The sequence below is a fragment of the Thalassophryne amazonica genome, chromosome 2, assembly GCF_902500255.1.
Source record: "Thalassophryne amazonica chromosome 2, fThaAma1.1, whole genome shotgun sequence".
Taxonomy (NCBI): domain Eukaryota; kingdom Metazoa; phylum Chordata; class Actinopteri; order Batrachoidiformes; family Batrachoididae; genus Thalassophryne; species Thalassophryne amazonica.
In genome coordinates this window covers 106473488-106496111 of record NC_047104.1, presented here as the reverse complement: position 1 = coordinate 106496111, position 22624 = coordinate 106473488, and the positions used below count along the sequence as shown (strand labels likewise).

Sequence of the window (22624 nt, the reverse complement as noted above, 5' to 3'; positions counted from 1 at the left end):
GACATTTTTATTATCACCAGCCACCGTAATGGCTATGAGTCAATTATCAGCAAGGAGTTCACTCAGAGTTTTCTCAGAACACTCGCAGTCCTTCCTGCGGTAAATGAAGAGACAGACCATATACGTACCTTGGGGTGATGCATTTGGTCATAGTACACTAATAATACATTAACAATATTGATTTCTTTTTCAATCAGTGGTGTTCATTTGCAAACTACACTCAACTTTGTCGGCTTTGTAGATATTGCACCTTAAATGAATAGTGATAGAAGATGTCTTATTATTTGATCTCAGCTAAAAATGGAAGCATATTAATAAAATGGGACCAAGATAAAGGGAAAGGAGACAGACAGAGAGAGAGAGAAAGAGAGAGAGAGAGAGTGAGAGAGAGGGAGAGTCCGCTGAGATCCAGAATGTCATCGAGCCTTCAAGATACAACACAGTAATTAACTGTTGACACTCGTGAGGAAGCCGGCACAAATTAATCCTGACACATTTGCAGACGACTGATATCTTACAGAGAACACTTTGTAATTACATTTAAAAATTAAAATTAAATCAAACTTAAAAGCTGGTTGTCATGCTCAATGATGTGGGCATATAGAAAAGAGAATGATTGTAGTGTGGCTGTCACCAAGAGACTGTGGGGACACTGTCAATCATTCACTAATTTTGACACTGCAGTCTACAACATGTTATGTCATTTTATTTAGAAAATCATAATATGATGCATTTTTGTGATCAATAGAAATGTGATACTGTAATATTTGCGCAGATAAAATGTTCAGAGGGTAGCTGGCTGCCATACAATCAAAAGGTCAGGGGATTAAATCCTATGTGCTTTCTTGTATCTGTGTCACTGAACAAACCACTGAAACCAAATTCCTACACCCTAACAATGATATGAATCTGAATGCAAGCCTCCAGATGGTCCCCACCTCATAAAAGGGGCTGTGAAAAGATTATCACCCCCTCTATGTAGAAAACAAATAAATAAAAATTCATTTATTTTGAAACTATGTCATGCTGAGAAAATATCTCTTACCAAGGCATCAACACACCTTAATTCAGCTGGCCCAGTTTGACAGCAGAACCACATTGGGATTTGACGCAAATTTTATTCCAGATTCCCTTCCTGACACAGCTCCAGCTCTACTTGGAGAAACATGCACAGCTGCTGGTCTTCCAAAGCAGTCTCCCATCCCAGTACTAATCAGGACTTACTCCGCTTAGCCGCTGAGATGTGACAGGATCAGGTGGGCACAGAGCAGAGTGGGAATGCAGCATCACACGAGATAATTCTAAATTGTAATTGGCTTTAAAGGGGTCCTATAATGCACATTTTTGAGTTACCTTTTCAGGTTTCATCTTAAATATCCTAAAATTCCAACATTTCTTTGACTGTTCATTTTGAAACTCCACTACAATTAGCAAAAGATATGCATAAAATGGCTTATTTTATATTTATGTGAAGTATGTCAGTGATGTTCATATTTAAACTTCTGCTTTCACAGTGAGACACGCCCACTGAGAGAGTCTGTACTCTGCTATCTGTACTGTACTGTGTACCTAGTCTCAATCATCCAGCCTCTCTTTTGTAAACCCACCCACTAAAAAGAGGGACAGGAACAGTGTAGAAACGGGTCATTTGATTGAGATCTCAAATGTTTACTTAAGATGTATCACCTCACTATCTATGGAGGATTTCTTGGCTACAAAGTAAAATAATAAAGATAGTAGAGAAGCTTGAATCTTCGACTGGACTGGGTTGCTTGACGCGAGGACGTTTCGCTTCAAATCGCAGAAGCTTCCTCAGCTAAAATTCTTGCTCTGGAAGTCTGACTTCTGTCTGACTCTTGTAGAGAAGAATAAAACAGAAGCCAACAAAAGCTGGAGTTTTAAACCTAACCAGACCCCTCCTACTGAGAGGCAGACTGCTATAGGCTAGTGACTAAACAGTAGCTCTAATTAGCAACTATTGTGTTGTAAATGAGGTGGGCTTCATAGATAATTGGCAAAGCTTCTGGGGAAAACCTGGTCTTGTTAGGAGAGACGGCATCCATCCCACTTTGGATGGAGCAGCTCTCATTTCTAGAAATCTGGCCAATTTTCTTAAATCCTCCAAACCGTGACTATCCAGGCTTGGGACCAGGAAGCAGAGTTGTAGTCTTACACACCTCTCTGCAGCTTCTCTCCCCCTGCCATCCCCTCATTACCCCATCCCCGTAGAGACGGTGCCTGCTCCCAGACCACCAATAACCAGCAAAAATCTATTTAAGCATAAAAATTCAAAAAGAAAAATAATATAGCACCTTCAACTGCACCACAGACTAAAACAGTTAAATGTGGTCTATTAAACATTAGGTCTCTCTCTTCTAAGTCCCTGTTAGTAAATGATATAATAATTGATCAACATATTGATTTATTCTGCCTTACAGAAACCTGGTTACAGCAGGATGAATATGTTAGTTTAAATGAGTCAACACCCCCGAGTCACACTAACTGCCAGAATGCTTGTAGCACGGGCCGAGGCGGAGGATTAGCAGCAATCTTCCATTCCAGCTTATTAATTAATCAAAAACCCAGACAGAGCTTTAATTCATTCGAAAGCTTGACTCTTAGTCTTGTCCATCCAAATTGGAAGTCCCAAAAACCAGTTTTATTTGTTGTTATCTATCGTCCTCCTGGTCGTTACTGTGAGTTTCTCTTTGAATTTTCAGACCTTTTGTCTGGCTTAGTGCTTAGCTCAGATAAGATAATTATAGTGGGCAATTTTAACATCCACACAGATGCTGAGAATGACAGCCTCAACACTGCATTTAATCTATTATTAGACTCAATTGGCTTTGCTCAAAATGTAAATGAGTCCACCCACCACTTTAATCATATCTTAGATCTTGTTCTGACTTATGGTATGGAAATTGAAGACTTAACAGTATTCCCAGAAAACTCCCTTCTGTCTGGTCATTTCTTAATAACATTTACATTTACTCTGATGGACTACCCAGCAGTGGGGAATAAGTTTCATTACACTAGAAGTCTTTCAGAAAGCGCTGTAACTAGGTTTAAGGATATGATTCCTTCTTTATGTTCTCTAATGCCATATACCAACACAGTGCAGAGTAGCTACCTAAACTCTGTAAGTGAGATAGAGTATCTCGTCAATAGTTTTACATCCTCATTGAAGACAACTTTGGATGCTGTAGCTCCTCTGAAAAAGAGAGCTTTAAAGCAGAAGTGCCTGACTCCATGGTATAACTCACAAACTCGCAGCTTAAAGCAGATAACCCGTAAGTTGGAGAGGAAATGGCGTCTCACTAATTTAGAAGATCTTCACTTAGCCTGGAAAAAGAGTCTGTTGCTCTATAAAAAAAGCCCTCCGTAAAGCTAGGACATCTTACTACTCATCACTAATTGAAGAAAATAAGAACAACCCCAGGTTTCTTTTCAGCACTGTAGCCAGGCTGACAAAGAGTCAGAGCTCTATTGAGCTGAGTATTCCTTTAACTTTAACTAGTAATGACTTCATGACTTTCTTTGCTAATAAAATTTTAACTATTAGAGAAATAATTACTCATAACCATCCCAAAGACGTATCATTATCTTTGGCTGCTTTCAGTGATGCCGGTATTTGGTTAGACTCTTTCTCTCAGATTGTTCTGTCTGAGTTATTTTCATTAGTTACTTCATCCAAACCATCAACATGTCTATTAGACCCCATTCCTACCAGGCTGCTCAAGGGGGCCCTACCATTATTTAATGCTTCGATCTTAAATATGATCAATCTATCTTTATTAGTTGGCTATGTACCACAATATATAAAAAGCCATCACTTGACCCAGCTATCTTAGCTAATTATAGGCCAATCTCCAACCTTCCTTTTCTCTCAAAAATTCTTGAAAGGGTAGTTGTAAAACAGCTAACTGATCATCTGCAGAGGAATGGTCTATTTGAAGAGTTTCAGTCAGGTTTTAGAATTCATCATAGTACAGAAACAGCATTAGTGAAGGTTAGAAATGATCTTCTTATGGCCTCAGACAGTGGACTCATCTCTGTGCTTGTTCTGTTAGACCTCAGTGCTGCTTTTGATACTGTTGACCATAAAATTTTATTACAGAGATTAGAGCATGCCATAGGTATTAAAGGCACTGTGCTGCGGTGGTTTGAATCATATTTATCTAATAGATTACAATTTGTTCATGTAAATGGGGAATCTTCTTCACAGACTAAGGTTAATTATGGAGTTCCACAAGGTTCTGTGCTAGGACCAATTTTATTCACTTTATACATGTTTCCCTTAGGCAGTATTATTATACGCCATTGCTTATATTTTCATTGTTACGTAGATGATACCCAGCTTTATCTATCCATGAAGCCAGAGGACACACACCAATTAGCTAAACTGCAGGATTGTCTTACAGACATAAAGACATGGATGACCTCTAATTTCCTGCTTTTAAAGTCAGATAAAACTGAAGTTATTGTACTTGGCCCCACAAATCTTAGAAACATGGTGTCTAACCAGATCCTTAATCTGGATGGCATTACCTTCACCTCTAGTAATACTGTGAGAAATCTTGGAGTCATTTTTGATCAGGATATGTCATTCAAAGCGCATATTAAACAAATATGTAGGACTGCTTTTTTGCATTTACGCAATATCTCTAAAATTAGAAAGGTCTTGTCTCAGAGTGATGCTGAAAAACTAATTCATGCATTTATTTCCTCTAGGCTGGACTATTGTAATTCATTATTATCAGGTGTCCTAAAAGTTCCCTGAAAAGCCTTCAGTTAATTCAAAATGCTGCAGCTAGAGTACTAGCGGGGACTAGAAGGAGAGAGCATATCTCACCCATATTGGCCTCTCTTCATTGGCTTCCTGTTAATTCTAGAATAGAATTTAAAATTCTTCTTCTTACTTATAAGGTTTTGAATAATCAGGTCCCATCTTATCTTAGGGACCTCATAGTACCATATCCCCCCTATAGAGCACTTCGCTCTCAGACTGCAGGCTTACTTGTAGTTCCTAGGGGTGGTAAGAGTAGAATGGGAGGCAGAGCCTTCAGCTTTCAGGCTCCTCTCCTGTGGAACCAGCTCCCAATTCGGATCAGGGAGACAGACACCCTCTCTACTTTTAAGATTAGGCTTAAACTTTCCTTTTTGCTAAAGCTTATAGTTAGGGCTGGATCAGGTGACCCTGAACCATCCCTTAGTTATGCTGCTATAGACTTAGACTGCTGGGGGGTTCCCATGATGCACTGAGTGTTTCTTTCTCTTTTTGCTCTGTATGCACCACTCTGCATTTAATCATTAGTGATTGATCTCTGCTCCCCTCCACAGCATGTCGTTTTCCTGGTTCTCTCCCTCAGCCCCAACCAGTCCCAGCAGAAGACTGCCCCTCCCTGAGCCTGGTTCTGCTGGAGGTTTCTTCCTGTTAAAAGGGAGTTTTCCTTCCCACTGTCGCCAAGTGCTTGCTCACAGGGGGTCGTTTTGACCGTTGGGATTTGATGAATGATGAATCTAATTCCATTCCAGGATATATGATTTCAGCATTTGAAATCTTCACCTGACGAGTTTACGCCTGTTAGGGCAGGTGCAGGTAGTTTTCTAGTAATAATAATTACAGAATAATTACATTTTTTTCTGTTTCCATCCAGATTGCAAGACAACAGCAACAGCTTCTACAGCAGCAGCACAAAATCAACCTTCTGCAGCAGCAGATTCAGGTCAGTGAATGTGCTTCGGTTGGCGCTACTTACACCTCACACCTTCTCCATGCTGATTACTCCAACAGTTCTCCATCTTTAGTGTAATTAACTCCCTGCTACAACCACCCGGAGCCAAAGGTCTGGATAGATCCGACAGTACAGATCAATAAAACTTTACTTTTAAATAAATATCATCACCAGCTTCAGCTAAAATGGCCACTCTTCTCATCTTTTCTCTCTCTTTTTTTGTCATTTTATCTTAAATTTTTGTGTCACAGTAATAGTCACCACTCATCAAATGTTAGTTGCCTGTTGGTAATTGAGAGGGCTTTAAAATATGGAGGAGAATAATTAACACATCTTAATGAACAAAAAAAAGGGGGGGGAGGGGGGTAACAACAGCTAATGAGTCCTGTTGATGGAGAAGAGCCTGGAGGTGGGGGACATGAAAGAGGCTGGTAAATGCCTCTGAAATGTGTTTGTCCCAGAAGGGCAATGTGGTGGTTTCACTCAGTGCTGCAGCTCGCCAAACTTACCATTAAGGTGTATGGCTGAAACAAGTTCTCTAGCTCTCTCTCTCTACTTCTCTCTCTCTCATATTCATTCCTTCTTGTATGCATGCGTTGGTCTAATTTTTAATTTCTACAATGCAGTGTTGTACTGTGCTTCAGTGGTAACACACAGAGCTGCCTCGCTGTGTAGAGCAGCACAGCGTGGTGTAGAGTAAGACCACCCAGGCAGCCCGTTTCTGGACACGGCCGGACTGTTCGCGGTAATCCAGGGTTGGTCAGTGGCTGTGGTCAAGGCTGTGAGCCTGGCTGTCTGAGCACAACCAACGTTATCCTGCCAGGCGTGCTTAGTGTCAGGCACATCCTGCTCCATTCGCCTCCTCCACTCTGCTTGTTCTTTTTAAAGACAACTCCCCATCCTCTCCTCTGTATTCACTTGAAACTGTTTGCACTTTTTTTTAATTCTCCTCCTTTCCAAGCGGTCACTGTCCACTTATAGCCAACAGTATCAGGCTGCGTGCAAGCCTCATAATCTACCCTGCGTAACAGTGCGTTGACCTTGTAATGCATGGAACAAAACACAGATTTGCATTGAATCAGCAATAACTAGAAACCTGTGCACACGTGTGTGTGTGTGTGTGTGTGTGTGTGTGTGTACATATGTGCAGATTGCATGCATGTACTGGTCATAATTCAAAAATATTTAAACTTTGTGGACTGGAATTTAAAGTAGTCTTATTATACACTTTTCAGCAACTTTATATAGTTTACACTATGATACATACAATTTTCTAAACTTGGTAAAAGCTGATAAAGGCACATACCCTGTAAAATCTAATTTAAGAATGAGAAATCAACTGTTAATAGATAGATGAATAAATAAATTAATTTATTCCCTACAGTTTTTTAAACAGGGTAACTCAAAAACAATAAATGCTTTTCTCTTTTGCATCTCCAACTTTACAGAACAGATAATGAGAAGAAACATATTAAAGTTGGGTGAACTTTGATGCATCAGATCAATTGTAAATGCACATCCAACCATGGACCTCCCTGCCACGTGCTGGATGGTTAATTAATGCTGGATGGATGATGGAAAATTAGTAGCAGGTGTCAATGTCAATTAGAGACACTGACAGTTTGTGCACAGATATGTAATATATATATATATATATATATATATATATATATATATATATATATATATATATATATGTGTGTGTGTGTGTGTGTGTGTGTGTGTGCTTCAGATGAGTTTGCTTGACAGTTTTTTTTTTACATTTCCAAAGCTCAGCCAACTTTCTTTTAGATCTGTAACAAAGTTTGACAAAGTGCATTGTGGTGATATTAACATTCTGTTCAAACAGGTTAACAAAGTTAGACCTCAGTATAGACATACCATTGCATTCAATTTAAATAATGTGTATAGTTCCTGCTGCTGGAAAACTGATGTTATGGAAAGATCACAGACCTTCTGCGTTATAGTTATGGACCTAAAACAGCAAGTCAGAGGTATGTCCATGAGACACTGATTCCACAGGGGAAGCTTTTATGTGTCTTTATCTACCTTTGCATGTTAATCCCTGTTCTCACTTTCACAGATATGCATCCCCACAAACCATGGTTTGAAACGTTGTCCATACCTTAGAAAACTTAAAATGAGACGTTAGATTGAGATGGTGAATGTGTTGTGGTTTTATTTGTCTCTTAGCAGTATTTTTAAGTTGTTTGAAAATTAATTTTTTGGCCGTGAAATTGGACATACTTTGGTAATCCCTTACATTTACATAGATAATGTTGTTATATATGTCGTGACAACAGCGAGAGGTTTTCCAGGAGTCCAAGAGTTGTGCTGATGTTACTCTACAAGTATGCTATAGTTGTTTTTGCACATATGACATACTACAATAACAATAAGATAAACTTTATTTATCTCGAAGGAAATTATTTTGCCAGAGTACCGAAACAGTGGCAGTTTTCTTTTAAAGACATTTGCATAAGATGTTCAACAATATTGTACATAACTCTGAGTAACTGCTCGCTATGTATTCATCCTGCAAAGGGGGGAGGAGTAATACAGTTTGATGCCACATGTAGGAAAGACCTCCTGTGGCATTCTGTGCACCTTGGTGGTTTCAGTCTGTGGCTGAAGTTGCTCTAATAGGACATCAGTGTGACATGCAGGGGTGGGATGTGCTGTCCCAGAGGCTGAGCAGTTTCCTCAACATCCTCCTCTCTGACACCTCCACCACAGACTCTAGCTCAACCCCCAGGACAGAGCCAGCTCTCCGATGAGCTTGTTGAATCTGTTTGTGTCAGCTGCCTTCAGCCTGCTGCTCCAGCACACTACAGTGTAGAAGGTGACACTGGAGACCACCAAGCAGTAAAACATCTGCAACATATTTCTGCAGGCATTGAAAGATCTGAGCCTCCTGAGGAAGTACAGTTGGCTCTGACCTTTCTTATACACAGCATCTGTGTTTATAGTCCAAGGCATGCTATGTCATCAAACTGGACACTACATCACATCTGTGGACAATGTTCACACATCAGTTTATAGACTGTTATAGACACTTACAGCCTATACATTTTTGAGATACATAATTCTGAAAGTCAGAAGGATGCGTTAAAAAGTCATATATAAAAGCAAAATTCATAAAATACATTGGCTAATGTATTTTTTGGCCAACTTAGATATTTGTTTCAGGTACTGAAGTTATGCATATAGTAGGCTGCTCTCCTTTACAGTGTGACATGTAAGGAAGTCAAATTGAGCTCAAGCATATTTTCAGGAAAACATTGCTGTCTCGTCTTTGGTTATTAACTCATTTTAAATCAGCAATCATCAACAACACCTGTGACATGATCATAAAGGCCTTCCAGTGGCATCGTCATATAAAGTTTTTATTATGTATTTTATTAAGTGCAGATTTGAGCAGCAAAATCATTTATCTGACTAGATGAACGAATGCTCATAAATTATTAAAAATTTTTTCTGTATCTGCATATGTACCCAGATACACTTCAAAATGTACTGCAGGGGGTTTTACTTCGAGTCAGGAGCACACTTTTTACCAAATCCAAGATAAATTAGTTAAAAAAATAATCCTAAAGAACCACCCAAAAGATGAAGGGAAAAACATTATTTTCTTGGTGAAAGTAAGTAAAAACACAATTTTTACCTCTCAGGTATCACAAATGCTTCTTTCAAGGGCTCTTTGCATAAGGCCTCACAGTCAACATGTTTTGGAAAAGCTACTAGCCTGGCCCTTTCACTTCAGCACTGGACACTCACTCACTCATCTTCAACCGCTTATCCGGGATCGAGCCGCGGGGAGCAGTGGACAGTCGATTGGAAAAACGACTCTTTAACACACTTCTCTGAAGAGAAGCATAGAGCATGACACGCTGTCTTGATAAAAAACACTCCAAACTGAAGTACCTTATACACTACCATAGGGCTAGTCCACTCATACCATGGAGGGTACTTTACTCACTGAGCATAAGGGTACAGCGTGAATGTGTTTCACTTTTAGAGGCCCTTACTTTCATCACAATGTTGAAGGCAAATGACACCAGAAAATTCCCCTTGATGCGCAGCTTTGAGAGAGAGAGAGTAGGAGGGGTTGCATATGTATGGGAATGCACTTCGAAATATCTATTTCAAACACTTGAAAAGAGATAGAAGTAAAACTCTTTGTGGCACAGCCCAGATATACAGGTCATCTCCTCATCACCAACTGTCTCTCTGATCTGTCCACATCCACATTTAAACAAAAGCGTCTCATGCGTGGACCATCTGTTCTGCTGCCCACCGATCTCTGCTGGCCACCCTGGCTCCAAGACCAACAGAGCTACAGTAGCAACATAGGGTTCTCTCAGTACATCAGATGAATGTTGAACATTGTTTACTAAGTCATTTAATGTGTATTTCATGAGTTATCAGGGCTTCTAACTATCCAGAAAGGTATTGGCTGTTCAGGGAAAGTTCAAGTTTTTGTTGTCACTGTTTTGATTGCTGTCACTTTTTTAAAAATGTGCTGGCCTTTTTAATATACAACAGATTTGTCTTAATTAGCTCAGTAAACAAGCTTCCAGCCCGTGTGTCGCAGACTTTTAACAAAGTGGTGAGGAGTAGTGAGGATTGAGTTACTTTGCTATGAGCTTTGGGAGTAGTAAACTTTATTGGAGACCTTCTGGCCATCAAAGCCCTCCTGTTTTTGCTCAAGTGAGAAAATCAAAGAAAGGTAACCACGCCGCTTGGCACTGGTAACAGAACTGTCATCTTGGACAGCATCTTCTGGCTGTTTGCACACTGGTTGTGTGCTTTCAAGGAGTTTTAATTGTTTTTGTAAGTGGATTTGAAGGAAATCTAACAGAATGACATAGTAGTGGTAGAGCTTTAGGAACAAGGCTACATGCAGTGTAATCATTTCCTCTTTGAATAGCCATCTCTGTTTATCCTTTCTCATCATACTTTCAGGAGCGGTAAAGAGATTTAGTCTTTGTCCTTTGGGATTACAATGTCACTTGTTTTAAGATATAGTAGATGATTGCAGTGTTAGAGGCTTAGCAACTGTTAAAGCTCAAGGCTTTGTGTTTGTGTTTCCCTCTACTTGTTTGTATGCTTTCAGTCCATCCTTCTCATTGAAATCATCTTGGCACTAATTCAGTCTTGGGATAAGATTAACTCTGAGTTGATGTTGTCTTGCAGTTTAAAACACCTCTCAGAATTTTGTAAGACACAATTCAACATATGTATGAGAGAATAGAAATAATTCGGAAATACTTGCATGGCGACACTGAAGAGCCATTGAATAGATCTTATTCGTTAGATTTTTATTTAAATGCAATAAAACAGTTAAAAGAGTTATTGAAATCACTTAGTGAGCAAGATCATAAATGTGGATGAGACAGTTGTATACAGACATCTAATACAGACATTTAGATATTTGATGAACAAACTGGCACTCGTAGGAAACAGATGTGTTTTCTTCTGTTTCCTTCTCGTTTTCATCCGTGTTCCTTCAGTGTACTCAGGACTCACAGTAGGGATTAATAATGCCAACTTTACTCAGTCTGTTGAAGTGAGAAGAGTTGAAGGCTTCATGGTACATCTACTGTGTTGTCAGTGTGAAGTTAATCATACACAAATATCGACTGTAAGGTTGAACTAGGTCATAAAATCACGAAGAGGAAAGCAGCCTGACATAACCAAATGAAAACACGAGCAGAATACATTATTTGCTTGCAGCATGCTGAAAATAGTCATTTATGAGCCAGCTGTATGCAACTCTATAGCTAGCATTCACAGCAAAAACTGAAGTGTTATAATGTTGAAGTTTTTCTGAGTATATTTGAACTCTTGAGGCCCTGTTTTAATGACAGATGCTTGGCAGATCCAGCGTGCTTTCTGAGTTAAGCAGAAGAAAATGCTGCTGCACTCTGGAGCTGTGCACAATAGGGTTGGGTTTACTCAATCTTCATGGGGTTTAGGAGTCCAAATATGATATCAACCAATCAACCTTTAAAACTGATTGTGCCAGTGGTATCTAGGAAGCAGGCACAAATGGAAAAAAACATTCAACTCCAATCTGTTAGAGTGTACAGCAAACAGTGGCCACCAACACTCCCTGAGGTGAAGCAGTGCAACTAAGCTGCAAACTGAGTTTTTTTTTGTTGTTGTTATTGCTCTTGCCTTGGTTTTTGCCAGTCAGAGGTGGTTGATGTTGATGCTGGAGCTGTTGACCCCATGACCTGGTCCTGGATAAGCGGTTGAAGATGAGTGTTTTTTGCGATGAGCGTTGACTCCTGGTTCATTTAATTATTGTTTCAGTTCACTTTTGTCATGTATTTTACATATATATATATATATATCAGAAGGGTGACGGAGAGAAAGAGAGAGCATTCCTTTCATTCCATGGAGTTATATATATTATATGATATTATATTAATAATACACAATTGCAGATGTACTTTTCAATCAATCAATCAATCAATTTTTTTATATAGCGCCAAATCACAACAAACAGTTGCCCCAAGGCACTTTATATTGTAAGGCAAGGCCATACAATAATTATGTAAAACCCCAACGGTCAAAACGACCCCCTGTGAGCAAGCACTTGGCTACAGTGGGAAGGAAAAACTCCCTTTTAACAGGAAGAAACCTCCAGCAGAACCAGGCTCAGGGAGGGGCAGTCTTCTGCTGGGACTGGGTGGGGCTGAGGGAGAGAACCAGGAAAAAGACATGCTGTGGAGGGGAGCAGAGATCGATCACTAATGATTGAATGCAGAGTGGTGCATACAGAGCAAAAAGAGAAAGAAACAGTGCATCATGGGAACCCCCCAGCAGTCTACGTCTATAGCAGCATAACTAAGGGATGGTTCAGGGTCACCTGATCCAGCCCTAACTATAAGCTTTAGCAAAAAGGAAAGTTTTAAGCCTAATCTTAAAAGTAGAGAGGGTGTCTGTCTCCCTGATCTGAATTGGGAGCTGGTTCCACAGGAGAGGAGCCTGAAAGCTGAAGGCTCTGCCTCCCATTCTACTCTTACAAACCCTAGGAACTACAAGTAAGCCTGCAGTCTGAGAGCGAAGTGCTCTATTGGGGTGATATGGTACTACGAGGTCCCTAAGATAAGATGGGACCTGATTATTCAAAACCTTATAAGTAAGAAGAAGAATTTTAAATTCTATTCTAGAATTAACAGGAAGCCAATGAAGAGAGGCCAATATGGGTGAGATATGCTCTCTCCTTCTAGTCCCCGTCAGTACTCTAGCTGCAGCATTTTGAATTAACTGAAGGCTTTTTAGGGAACTTTTAGGACAACCTGATAATAATGAATTACAATAGTCCAGCCTAGAGGAAATAAATGCATGAATTAGTTTTTCAGCATCACTCTGAGACAAGACCTTTCTGATTTTAGAGATATTGCGTAAATGCAAAAAAGCAGTCCTACATATTTGTTTAATATGCACTTTGAATGACATATCCTGATCAAAAATGACTCCAAGATTTCTCACAGTATTACTAGAGGTCAGGGTAATGCCATCCAGAGTAAGGATCTGGTTAGACACCATGCTTCTAAGATTTGTGGGGCCAAGTACAATAACTTCAGTTTTATCTGAGTTTAAAAGCAGGAAATTAGAGGTCATCCATGTCTTTATGTCTGTAAGACAATCCTGCAGTTTAGCTAATTGGTGTGTGTCCTCTGGCTTCATGGATAGATAAAGCTGGGTATCATCTGCGTAACAATGAAAATTTAAGCAATACTGTCTAATAATACTGCCTAAGGGAAGCATGTATAAAGTGAATAAAATTGGTCCTAGCACAGAACCTTGTGGAACTCCATAATTAACTTTAGTCTGTGAAGAAGATTCCCCATTTACATGAACAAATTGTAATCTATTAGACAAATATGATTCAAACCACCGCAGCGCAGTGCCTTTAATACCTATGGCATGCTCTAATCTCTGTAATAAAATTTTATGGTCAACAGTATCAAAAGCAGCACTGAGGTCTAACAGAACAAGCACAGAGATGAGTCCACTGTCCGAGGCCATAATAAGATCATTTGTAACCTTCACTAATGCTGTTTCTGTACTATGATGAATTCTAAAACCTGACTGAAACTCTTCAAATAGACCATTCCTCTGCAGATGATCAGTTAGCTGTTTTACAACTACCCTTTCAAGAATTTTTGAGAGAAAAGGAAGGTTGGAGATTGGCCTATAATTAGCTAAGATAGCTGGGTCAAGTGATGGCTTTTTATATATTGTGGTACATAGCCAACTAATAAAGATAGATTGATCATATTTAAGATCGAAGCATTAAATAATGGTAGGGCCCCCTTGAGCAGCCTGGTAGGAATGGGGTCTAATAGACATGTTGATGGTTTGGATGAAGTAACTAATGAAAATAACTCAGACAGAACAATCGGAGAGAAAGAGTCTAACCAAATACCGGCATCACTGAAAGCAGCCAAAGATAACGATATGTCTTTGGGATGGTTATGAGTAATTTTTTCTCTAATAGTTAAAATTTGTTAGCAAAGAAAGTCATGAAGTCATTACTAGTTAAAGTTAATGGAATACTCAGCTCAATAGAGCTCTGACTCTTTGTCAGCCTGGCTACAGTGCTGAAAAGAAACCTGGGGTTGTTCTTATTTTCTTCAATTAGTGATGAGTAGAAAGATGTCCTAGCTTTACGGAGGGCTTTTTTATAGAGCAACAGACTCTTTTTCCAGGCTAAGTGAAGATCTTCTAAATTAGTGAGACGCCATTTCCTCTCCAACTTACGAGTTATCTGCTTTAAGCTACGAGTTTGTGAGTTATACCACGGAGTCAGACACTTCTGATTTAAAGCTCTCTTTTTCAGAGAAGCTACAGCATCCAAAGTTGTCTTCAATGAGGATGTAAAACTATTGACGAGATACTCTATCTCTCTTACAGAGTTTAGGTAGCTACTCTGCACTGTGTTGGTATATGGCATTAGAGAACATAAAGAAGGAATCATATCCTTAAACCTAGTTACAGCGCTTTCTGAAAGACTTCTAGTGTAATGAAACTTATTCCCCACTGCTGGGTAGTCCATCAGAGTAAATGTAAATGTTATTAAGAAATGATCAGACAGAAGGGAGTTTTCAGGGAATACTGTTAAGTCTTCTATTTCCATACCATAAGTCAGAACAAGATCTAAGATATGATTAAAGTGGTGGGTGGACTCATTTACTTTTTGAGCAAAGCCAATAGAGTCTAATAATAGATTAAATGCAGTGTTGAGGCTGTCATTCTCAGCATCTGTGTGGATGTTAAAATCGCCCACTATAATTATCTTATCTGAGCTAAGCACTAAGTCAGACAAAAGGTCTGAAAATTCACAGAGAAACTCACAGTAACGACCAGGTGGACGATAGATAATAACAAATAAAACTGGTTTTTGGGACTTCCAATTTGGATGGACAAGACTAAGAGACAAGCTTTCAAATGAATTAAAGCTCTGTCTGGGTTTTTGATTAATTAATAAGCTGGAATGGAAGATTGCTGCTAATCCTCCCCCTCGGCCCGTGCTACAAGCATTCTGACAGTTAGTGTGACTCGGGGGTGTTGACTCATTTAAACTAACATATTCATCCTGCTGTAACCAGGTTTCTGTTAGGCAGAATAAATCAATATGTTGATCAATTATTATATCATTTACCAACAGGGACTTAGAAGAGAGAGACCTAATGTTTAATAGACCACATTTAACTGTTTTAGTCTGTGGTGCAGTTGAAGGTGCTATATTATTTTTTCTTTTTGAATTTTTATGCTTAAATAGATTTTTGCTGGTTATTGGTGGTCTGGGAGCAGGCACCGTCTCTACGGGGATGGGGTAATGAGGGGATGGCAGGGGGAGAGAAGCTGCAGAGAGGTGTGTAAGACTACAACTCTGCTTCCTGGTCCCAACCCTGGATAGTCACGGTTTGGAGGATTTAAGAAAATTGGCCAGATTTCTAGAAATGAGAGCTGCTCCATCCAAAGTGGGATGGATGCCGTCTCTCCTAACAAGACCAGGTTTTCCCCAGAAGCTTTGCCAATTATCTATGAAGCCCACCTCATTTTTTGGACACCACTCAGACAGCCAGCAATTCAAGGAGAACATGCGGCATGTCACTCCCGGTCCGATTGGGGAGGGGCCCAGAGAAAACTACAGAGTCCGACATTGTTTTTGCAAAGTTACACACCGATTTAATGTTAATTTTAGTGACCTCCGATTGGCGTAACCGGGTGTCATTACTGCAGACGTGAATTACAATCTTACCAAATTTACGCTTAGCCTTAGCCAGCAGTTTCACTTTTATTGTGAAGTCGCTTATGTCAGGTGTGTCTGACTGTTGTGCTCCTTGTACAGCAGTAAGCAGTGCTGCACTTTAGACCTGGTTTGTCTTGGGTTAAGTTGCAAACCCTTTCTGGTGGTGGAAGATATTAATGTGCCAGCTCTGTGTCTGACCACAACTTATTTTAAGACCAACACAGGAGGGCAAGTGTTATTATTGCTACATGACATGGACACAGGCTGCAAAAGTAACAATGGTGTCTAGAAACTATCATGTGCTGGGCTTTGCGCTGCTTTGTCCAATAGGGCCCTTCAAGTGTTCAGTTTTAAAACGTGCAAAGTGTTGGAGTTGTTTCTGTTCTATGTTGATTCACTTACCTCTCTGTAAAGGTCTGGTTTGAACCATGTCCATGAACCAAGTGAGAAATGAGAAAAAGTGGTTCTTGTGACTGATACATTCATTAGTGGTGGGATCGTGCTTTTGCTTCACAGCCAGCTGTAGGCTCGAACACAACCTGAGGTCTTTGTCTGTGGTATTCATCCACACAATACTCAAACAGTTGTTCTTTTAAGCTTATGAATATCTCATATATGAAAGACTGGGACCTTGCATCAATATGTGTGCAGGCTATAATGGAGATTTTGGATCATATACAGTATATATGGTTCCCAGTTCAAGCCCAGTCCTTCTCCATGTAATGTGAAGTTGTGTTAGGAAGAGCACCCAGTGTAAAACCTGTGCCAGATCAACCACCATGGATCTGCTGTGGCAACCTCGTGTGAAACAAGGGAGAAGCAATGGGGACTTACTGCCTTTACCTCCTGCCTAATACACACACACACACACACACACACACACACACACACACACACACACACACACACACACACACACACACACACACACACACACACACACACACACACACACACACACACACACACACACACTGGTTTGAGCCCCACATCCAAATACTTCTGCAGATGCACAAAGACAATTGTGTTGAGTACACAGACACACTGGGATCTGCTCACCGATACACACATCAAAAGAATAAATACCAGCGAAAAGGTCAGGGTGAACTTTATCTTCACCAACATGCAGAAGACAGCATACCTCTGCAGTTGAAACAAAAGGACCTAAAAAAAACAACAAAATTCATTTAAATTTGTATTTATTTATTGACAACAAAAAAGTTTACAATAACGTCACCTAGATCTTGTCACACTTGTAGAAATCATAAAGCCCTATCACACAAGATTTTATTTTAAACTGGATGCCAATCATAAATAGAAATTGTACGTTACCCCCTCCTCACCATTCCATCCCCTGTTGGCCGAAACTGACAAAGATTGAAAGCCAAAGAAGTACAAGAGAATATGCTATCAGAATAGTAGCATCCTATGCTAATGTAACCTGTAACAGGGACAATAAGGTGCTAAGACCTGCCTGTAACATATGAGACTGTTGTGGGATATTAATATAGAAAGAATAGCTAATTAGCCTTATTATCATTTATTTCTCAGCCATAGTGATGCTAGCATCACCTCAAGATATCTGGCTAGCTGATAAACCTTTGTGGAAATGGGCTAACTTGTCTTGCAGCCTTTTTGCATTTCACTGTGTCTTTGTCTTCATCTGTGTCTCTCCATCTTTGCGTTTCTGCAGTGTGTGGTGACTTCAGCCCGCCACATGTTTGTCCTCGTGACGGGACTCCTTGCATGTTTTTGCTTGGCTAGGCTCTTGTTTTGTCACACTCTCTTTTTCTCTCATTACCTTCTTACATCAATGTACTCTTTGATTTCTTAGCCCCATGACATCCAGAATACTGAGCTAGCTTGTTCTTATAGCTAGCTGATAGTTGCTCCATAATTTTTAGTGTGCGATGTAGTGCCATCATAACACACTTCTTACGGCGTACCATCAAAATGATTTTGAAGCTGTTATTTTAAGGTAACATAGTGACATAATGGTGCCTTTTGCTGGTTTATGTAGATCTGCATGTGTTGACTTCCCTGACTTCTTTTTCTAACATGTGATCTCCACTACGTGTGCATGATGTCTGAACATCTGTAGTCCAAAATTGTGTCCATGAAAAAAAGAACAAAAATAACATCTGTGTGTCATCTTTTTAAAGAACTAGCAAAACCAGTGAAGAAAATAGAGGCCAGTATTTTATGGTCCGTTATGTGTTTCATGGTCTTATGACACGCGTCTTTGTTGGCAAAAAAGGATAACATGCAAATTTTGATTTATATTAGATACACCAACATCAGCTGCTTTTTGGCTATTAAACATTTTAATGATAGGACAGGGTGTATTCTAATTTTATTTTATTTTCCAGAAATAGAATGAAAGGGAAGAAGAACAAGGGCCTTTTCTGTCATTCAAGCCTTCAAGTGTTCAGTTTTAAAACTTGCAAAGTGTGGAGTTTTCATGTTCTCCCTGTGTCTGCGTAAATTTGTCCTCTGCATTTAACCCATCCTAATTACAGTTAGACTCAGTCCAACCACTAAGGGCAGCCACTGTCCAGTGTCCAATTCCACTTGTAGAGACATGCCTTGGTGGAGAGGAGACCCTAAATAAGTATGTTTTTGATAGTGAGAGAAAACCAGAGTGCCCAGAGGAAACCCACGCAGACACAGGGAGAACATGGAAACTCCACACAGAAAGGACCAGGCGGGATGTGATCCAATGAACTTCTTGCTGTAAGGCAACAGTGCTAACCACTAAGCCACTGTTCTGTTGATATAACATTCACAATCATCTGTTCATTATTGCATAATTCTATGGAGCAACAAATTGATAAGCTTCAATGAGCTCTGCATAGGTACATTGAAGCGAGCCCCTCATGAAGGCTGCTATGTTGTACTGCCATGCTGCTATAGTAGCCAGAAAGGGACATGCTTACCCCACCTTTCACATTTTACAGTGCAGTTCAAAGACTGAGGAAAAAACAAAAAAGAATCAGTGGTTTTCCCTATACAATGTCTGTTGGTTGCACATACAGGCTAAAGGTACCTTGACACTTGCATGAATTTGATCCACGCACTGGTATGCAATCTGCTGTGCCAGAGCATAAACTCATTGTAAACCACTGTAAACTGTCCGCGGCTCTGTGCAAAGAAAATTTTGATATGTTGAACATCTCTGGTATGCATTAATTTTGTGAAATACAAGTGAACATTGAACTACATTGAACTACAAGTGAACAATTCAAAAACACTGTGTTACGGCGAGTCATTGCATCAGTGCTGCACACCACAGCGCAGCTCATCTGAGCGATTATGATGAGATGTTAAATCTATAATAAACATAATTTTACAGATACTCATAAAAAAGGAATGAAATTGGAACTTTTTGGCCAAGCTATTACAATATAAATATTACAAATAATTACCTTTGAGATGATTCCAAATGCGTTCTCCACGTCATGAAGCACACGAGAACAACTGCAGCTTAAAAAATTCCTCTGTGATTCCAGAGCGATTAGAGGTGGTTTCATCAGCCAAATTCTGAGAGCAAATGATTAATCAGCTACAAAATAATTGCTTCATATAATGCAGCATCCAGCGGCACAAAGCGCAGCATCCAGCAGAACACAGTGGGCCATATTGACACAACGAAGTGCAGGGGTTAAATGCGTGCAAGTGTCAAGTTGCCTTAAAATGTTTGAGAACCTTAATTTTTTTGTTAAATAAAGGCACATCAGAAAAAGAACATCAAAAAAAAAAAAATGCAAGGGAGCATGAATCTCGGTTGCTGAAGAAGCGAAAACAAATTCAGTGAAAACAAAAATTTTGTCCAGCACGGGCATAATGTAATCTGCAACGTCACCATTAGACAGCAATAAATCCAGTTATTTATGCCCAGAGGGCGTTCATAAATATTTTTCATTTTGTACTGCATGCTGTGGAACAGAAATATTGTGATGAATATATTTTTTAGGATAGGACAAAGAAAATTAAGACAAGAATGTGTTTTGGGGCACTTTGGATTTGTAGTTTTGAATAAGTTGCTTTAGCTTCTGTCTTTTTTGATTGGAGTCACCATAGCAGATGTGATATGTATCTCATGTTGATTTGGCATATCTTTTGCCTTTCCTGATGCAGCTCTACATTGCATGGTGAATGGGTACAAGTGGCCTTGAACTGGGAACCTTCTGCTCTGTACACAAATGCACTAAAAACACCCGCCCCTCCTCCCCACACACTGCCCATACATTCTATTACACAGAGAACAGAGAATTCATAACTGTGACATTGTTTTTTTGTATTCTTGCCTGTATTCTAATCTAAACACATATTTGTCCCAAATACTCATGCTAATTTTAAATAATGGCAGCAAGTGCTATAAATATGCAGATGATGAAGTAGATCATATTTTGGAGACCTTTTATTATATTTATTATGAAAAATAACATTTTGGAATTTGTCCTTGCACTCACACAACCTGTATTTATACAGATACAGGGTGCTTCAGACATCTGCACAGTACCTCAAATGCAACTATTCATCCAGTGTAGATTATATTTTGCATGTAGTTCCATACAGGTGAATGTAACTGGAGCCTCTGTTGGGTTTTAAGTGTTCATCTCACATTCTGTCTTCATAGATTGCCAAATTCCCATGTGAGGCATCTTTTATAAAAATCTTTCTGCACATTTTCAGGGGGATGTAGTCCTTGCTTTAACTGAGCCACTTCAGGACTTTCGCAGTATTTTTGCTGTTGTGTTTGAGCTTTATAATCTGAAAGCTCGGGTCACTGGCTTGTTGGGGCATAAATCAGTATGTTGATGTCAGGGGTTCCAGCATGACTGGCTTTGTAATGTGGAAGCTCAGGTCACCATCTTGTTGGAACATAAATCACAGGTCAATCTAACATCTTTGTAACTCTAAAGCAGGCTACTTTTAATAATTTGTCTCTATTAGACTGCAGTTATTGTTCATCCTCACAGCGACCAAGGACAGTGTCTGTTTCTCTATAGTTCATTTTATTACATCTATCTATCTTTCATTTCCTATTAGCAGTACTGATGTACTCTAATCTTTAACTACGGTTCCAGTGTTATTGGATGTTGCACTCGAATATGCTGATTGTGTTTGGTTACAGTGAAGGAATGCCTTCAAATTTACATTATGTAAAATATTTTAAATGAGTCTGATGTGTTTGAAGAAACACGTGGCTGTCTGGTAATTGCACAAAGATAATAGTGCTAATGTGTGTATTCTCAGATGCTTTTGTTGTCTCTGTGGCACAAACAATTTTCTCAATGTCAGACTCTTATTAATGCAAAAAAAAGTGCACAAAAATAGACGGTGTTAAGAAAAATGTGTAAGACACCCAATCAGTCGGGCTAGATTGGAACTGTTAGTGCGGTGAAAGAATATATGAGCAGGAAATGTTAATATGTGTGCTCACACGCGTGTCAGAGCCCGTGTAGATGTTTGCTGACGAACTGTGCATTAGCCCGCTGCCAGGATTATGTGGTGGGGGTGGTTGGGGTGCATTAACAGCCGACTCAGCCGGGATTTGGCTCCCGCCCAGAGAGGCTTGGGTCCGGCATGTTCATCCTCCATTTAAGGAGACTGTTAGCTGATGAAGATGTGCACATGCAACACTGAAGATAAAAGAAAGCAGTGACCTGACTCATTAGCCCCCAGTGATTTAATATAGTGACACTTGGATACAAATAATTCCATTTAGTGGACTCTATTGGTGTGCAGGGAGGGATCAATTTAATTAGTTATGAAATGTGACTTCTTGTCAGGAAGCAGAAGAAATGCTGATGTTAAATAAAGTCATGCAATTTAAACAATAAAGCCATCGGGCCGCTGTTAAAACTTAATGATGCACAGAAAGGTGTAATAGACACAACCTCAGCAATAGCAGCGGTAGTTTGAAATGAAGCTAAGTGGATGAAGAGTGGGTATGGTAATCCTGCTGGTCTACAAATACAAATTTGTGCTTTAGCAGTATAAACAGTTTGGTCTGGGTCTATGGGTTTTGTCAGATTAGAGCGTGAAGCTGTCTGCAGGGCAAAGCGGAGCTGTGGTGTGTTAGCAAACCCGCTCAGTGTTATTGTTTATAACTGGCAGTATGGTTCTGTGTGTGTGTGTTTTTTTTTAGAAGCAGGAGTTAAAAATGGCAAAAGATGGTTGGACCCTGTTTTGATTTGTAACAGCATAACAAATCACCTCGTTATGTCGGGAACAGTCAAATGCGACGTTTGTGAGCTCAGGTAAACGCAACCATTTTCCCACAAAAATGACACAGTGAATCAGTGCTTTTGTGTAATTGGCCTTTTGTATTGAGACACCTCAGCAGTTTAAGATGTGAAAATTAAAAAGCTGCACGTGAGAGGTGCCACATGAACGGTTGTAATGTGTTAAATCCCACCTGAAGGTCTACTTAAAATTAGTTGTCTGAGGATTTTTAAAAAGCAGCTCTGGGACAAGATCATTTATGACACAAATGTCCAGCCTTTCAACAGTTATCACAAATGAGATGTGGAGTTAACACATAGTTGATTTTAAAGGGGACATACGAGGTCTATTAGAAAAGTATCCGACCTTATTATTTTTTTCAAAA

General features: G+C 39.6%; 1 protein-coding gene and 1 long non-coding RNA gene across 6 annotated transcripts in view; one reads left to right on the top strand and one right to left on the bottom strand.

The window, feature by feature from the left end:
* The window catches only part of sox6 (SRY-box transcription factor 6), a 419745-nt gene that overhangs the window by 266940 nt on the left and 130181 nt on the right, over nt 1-22624 (top strand). For all 5 annotated transcript variants that reach the window (XM_034191205.1, XM_034191199.1, XM_034191191.1 and 2 more), the window contains one exon: nt 5658-5726. In XM_034191205.1, the coding sequence (XP_034047096.1) occupies nt 5658-5726 (69 nt within the window). The remainder of the gene's footprint in view (nt 1-5657; nt 5727-22624) is intronic.
* On the bottom strand, nt 1129-6787 carry LOC117528597. The gene is made up of 3 exons (XR_004565829.1): nt 6776-6787; nt 4073-4082; nt 1129-1228 (listed from the first exon to the last, which is right to left on the bottom strand). It is a non-coding gene; the product is annotated as an uncharacterized LOC117528597 (long non-coding RNA).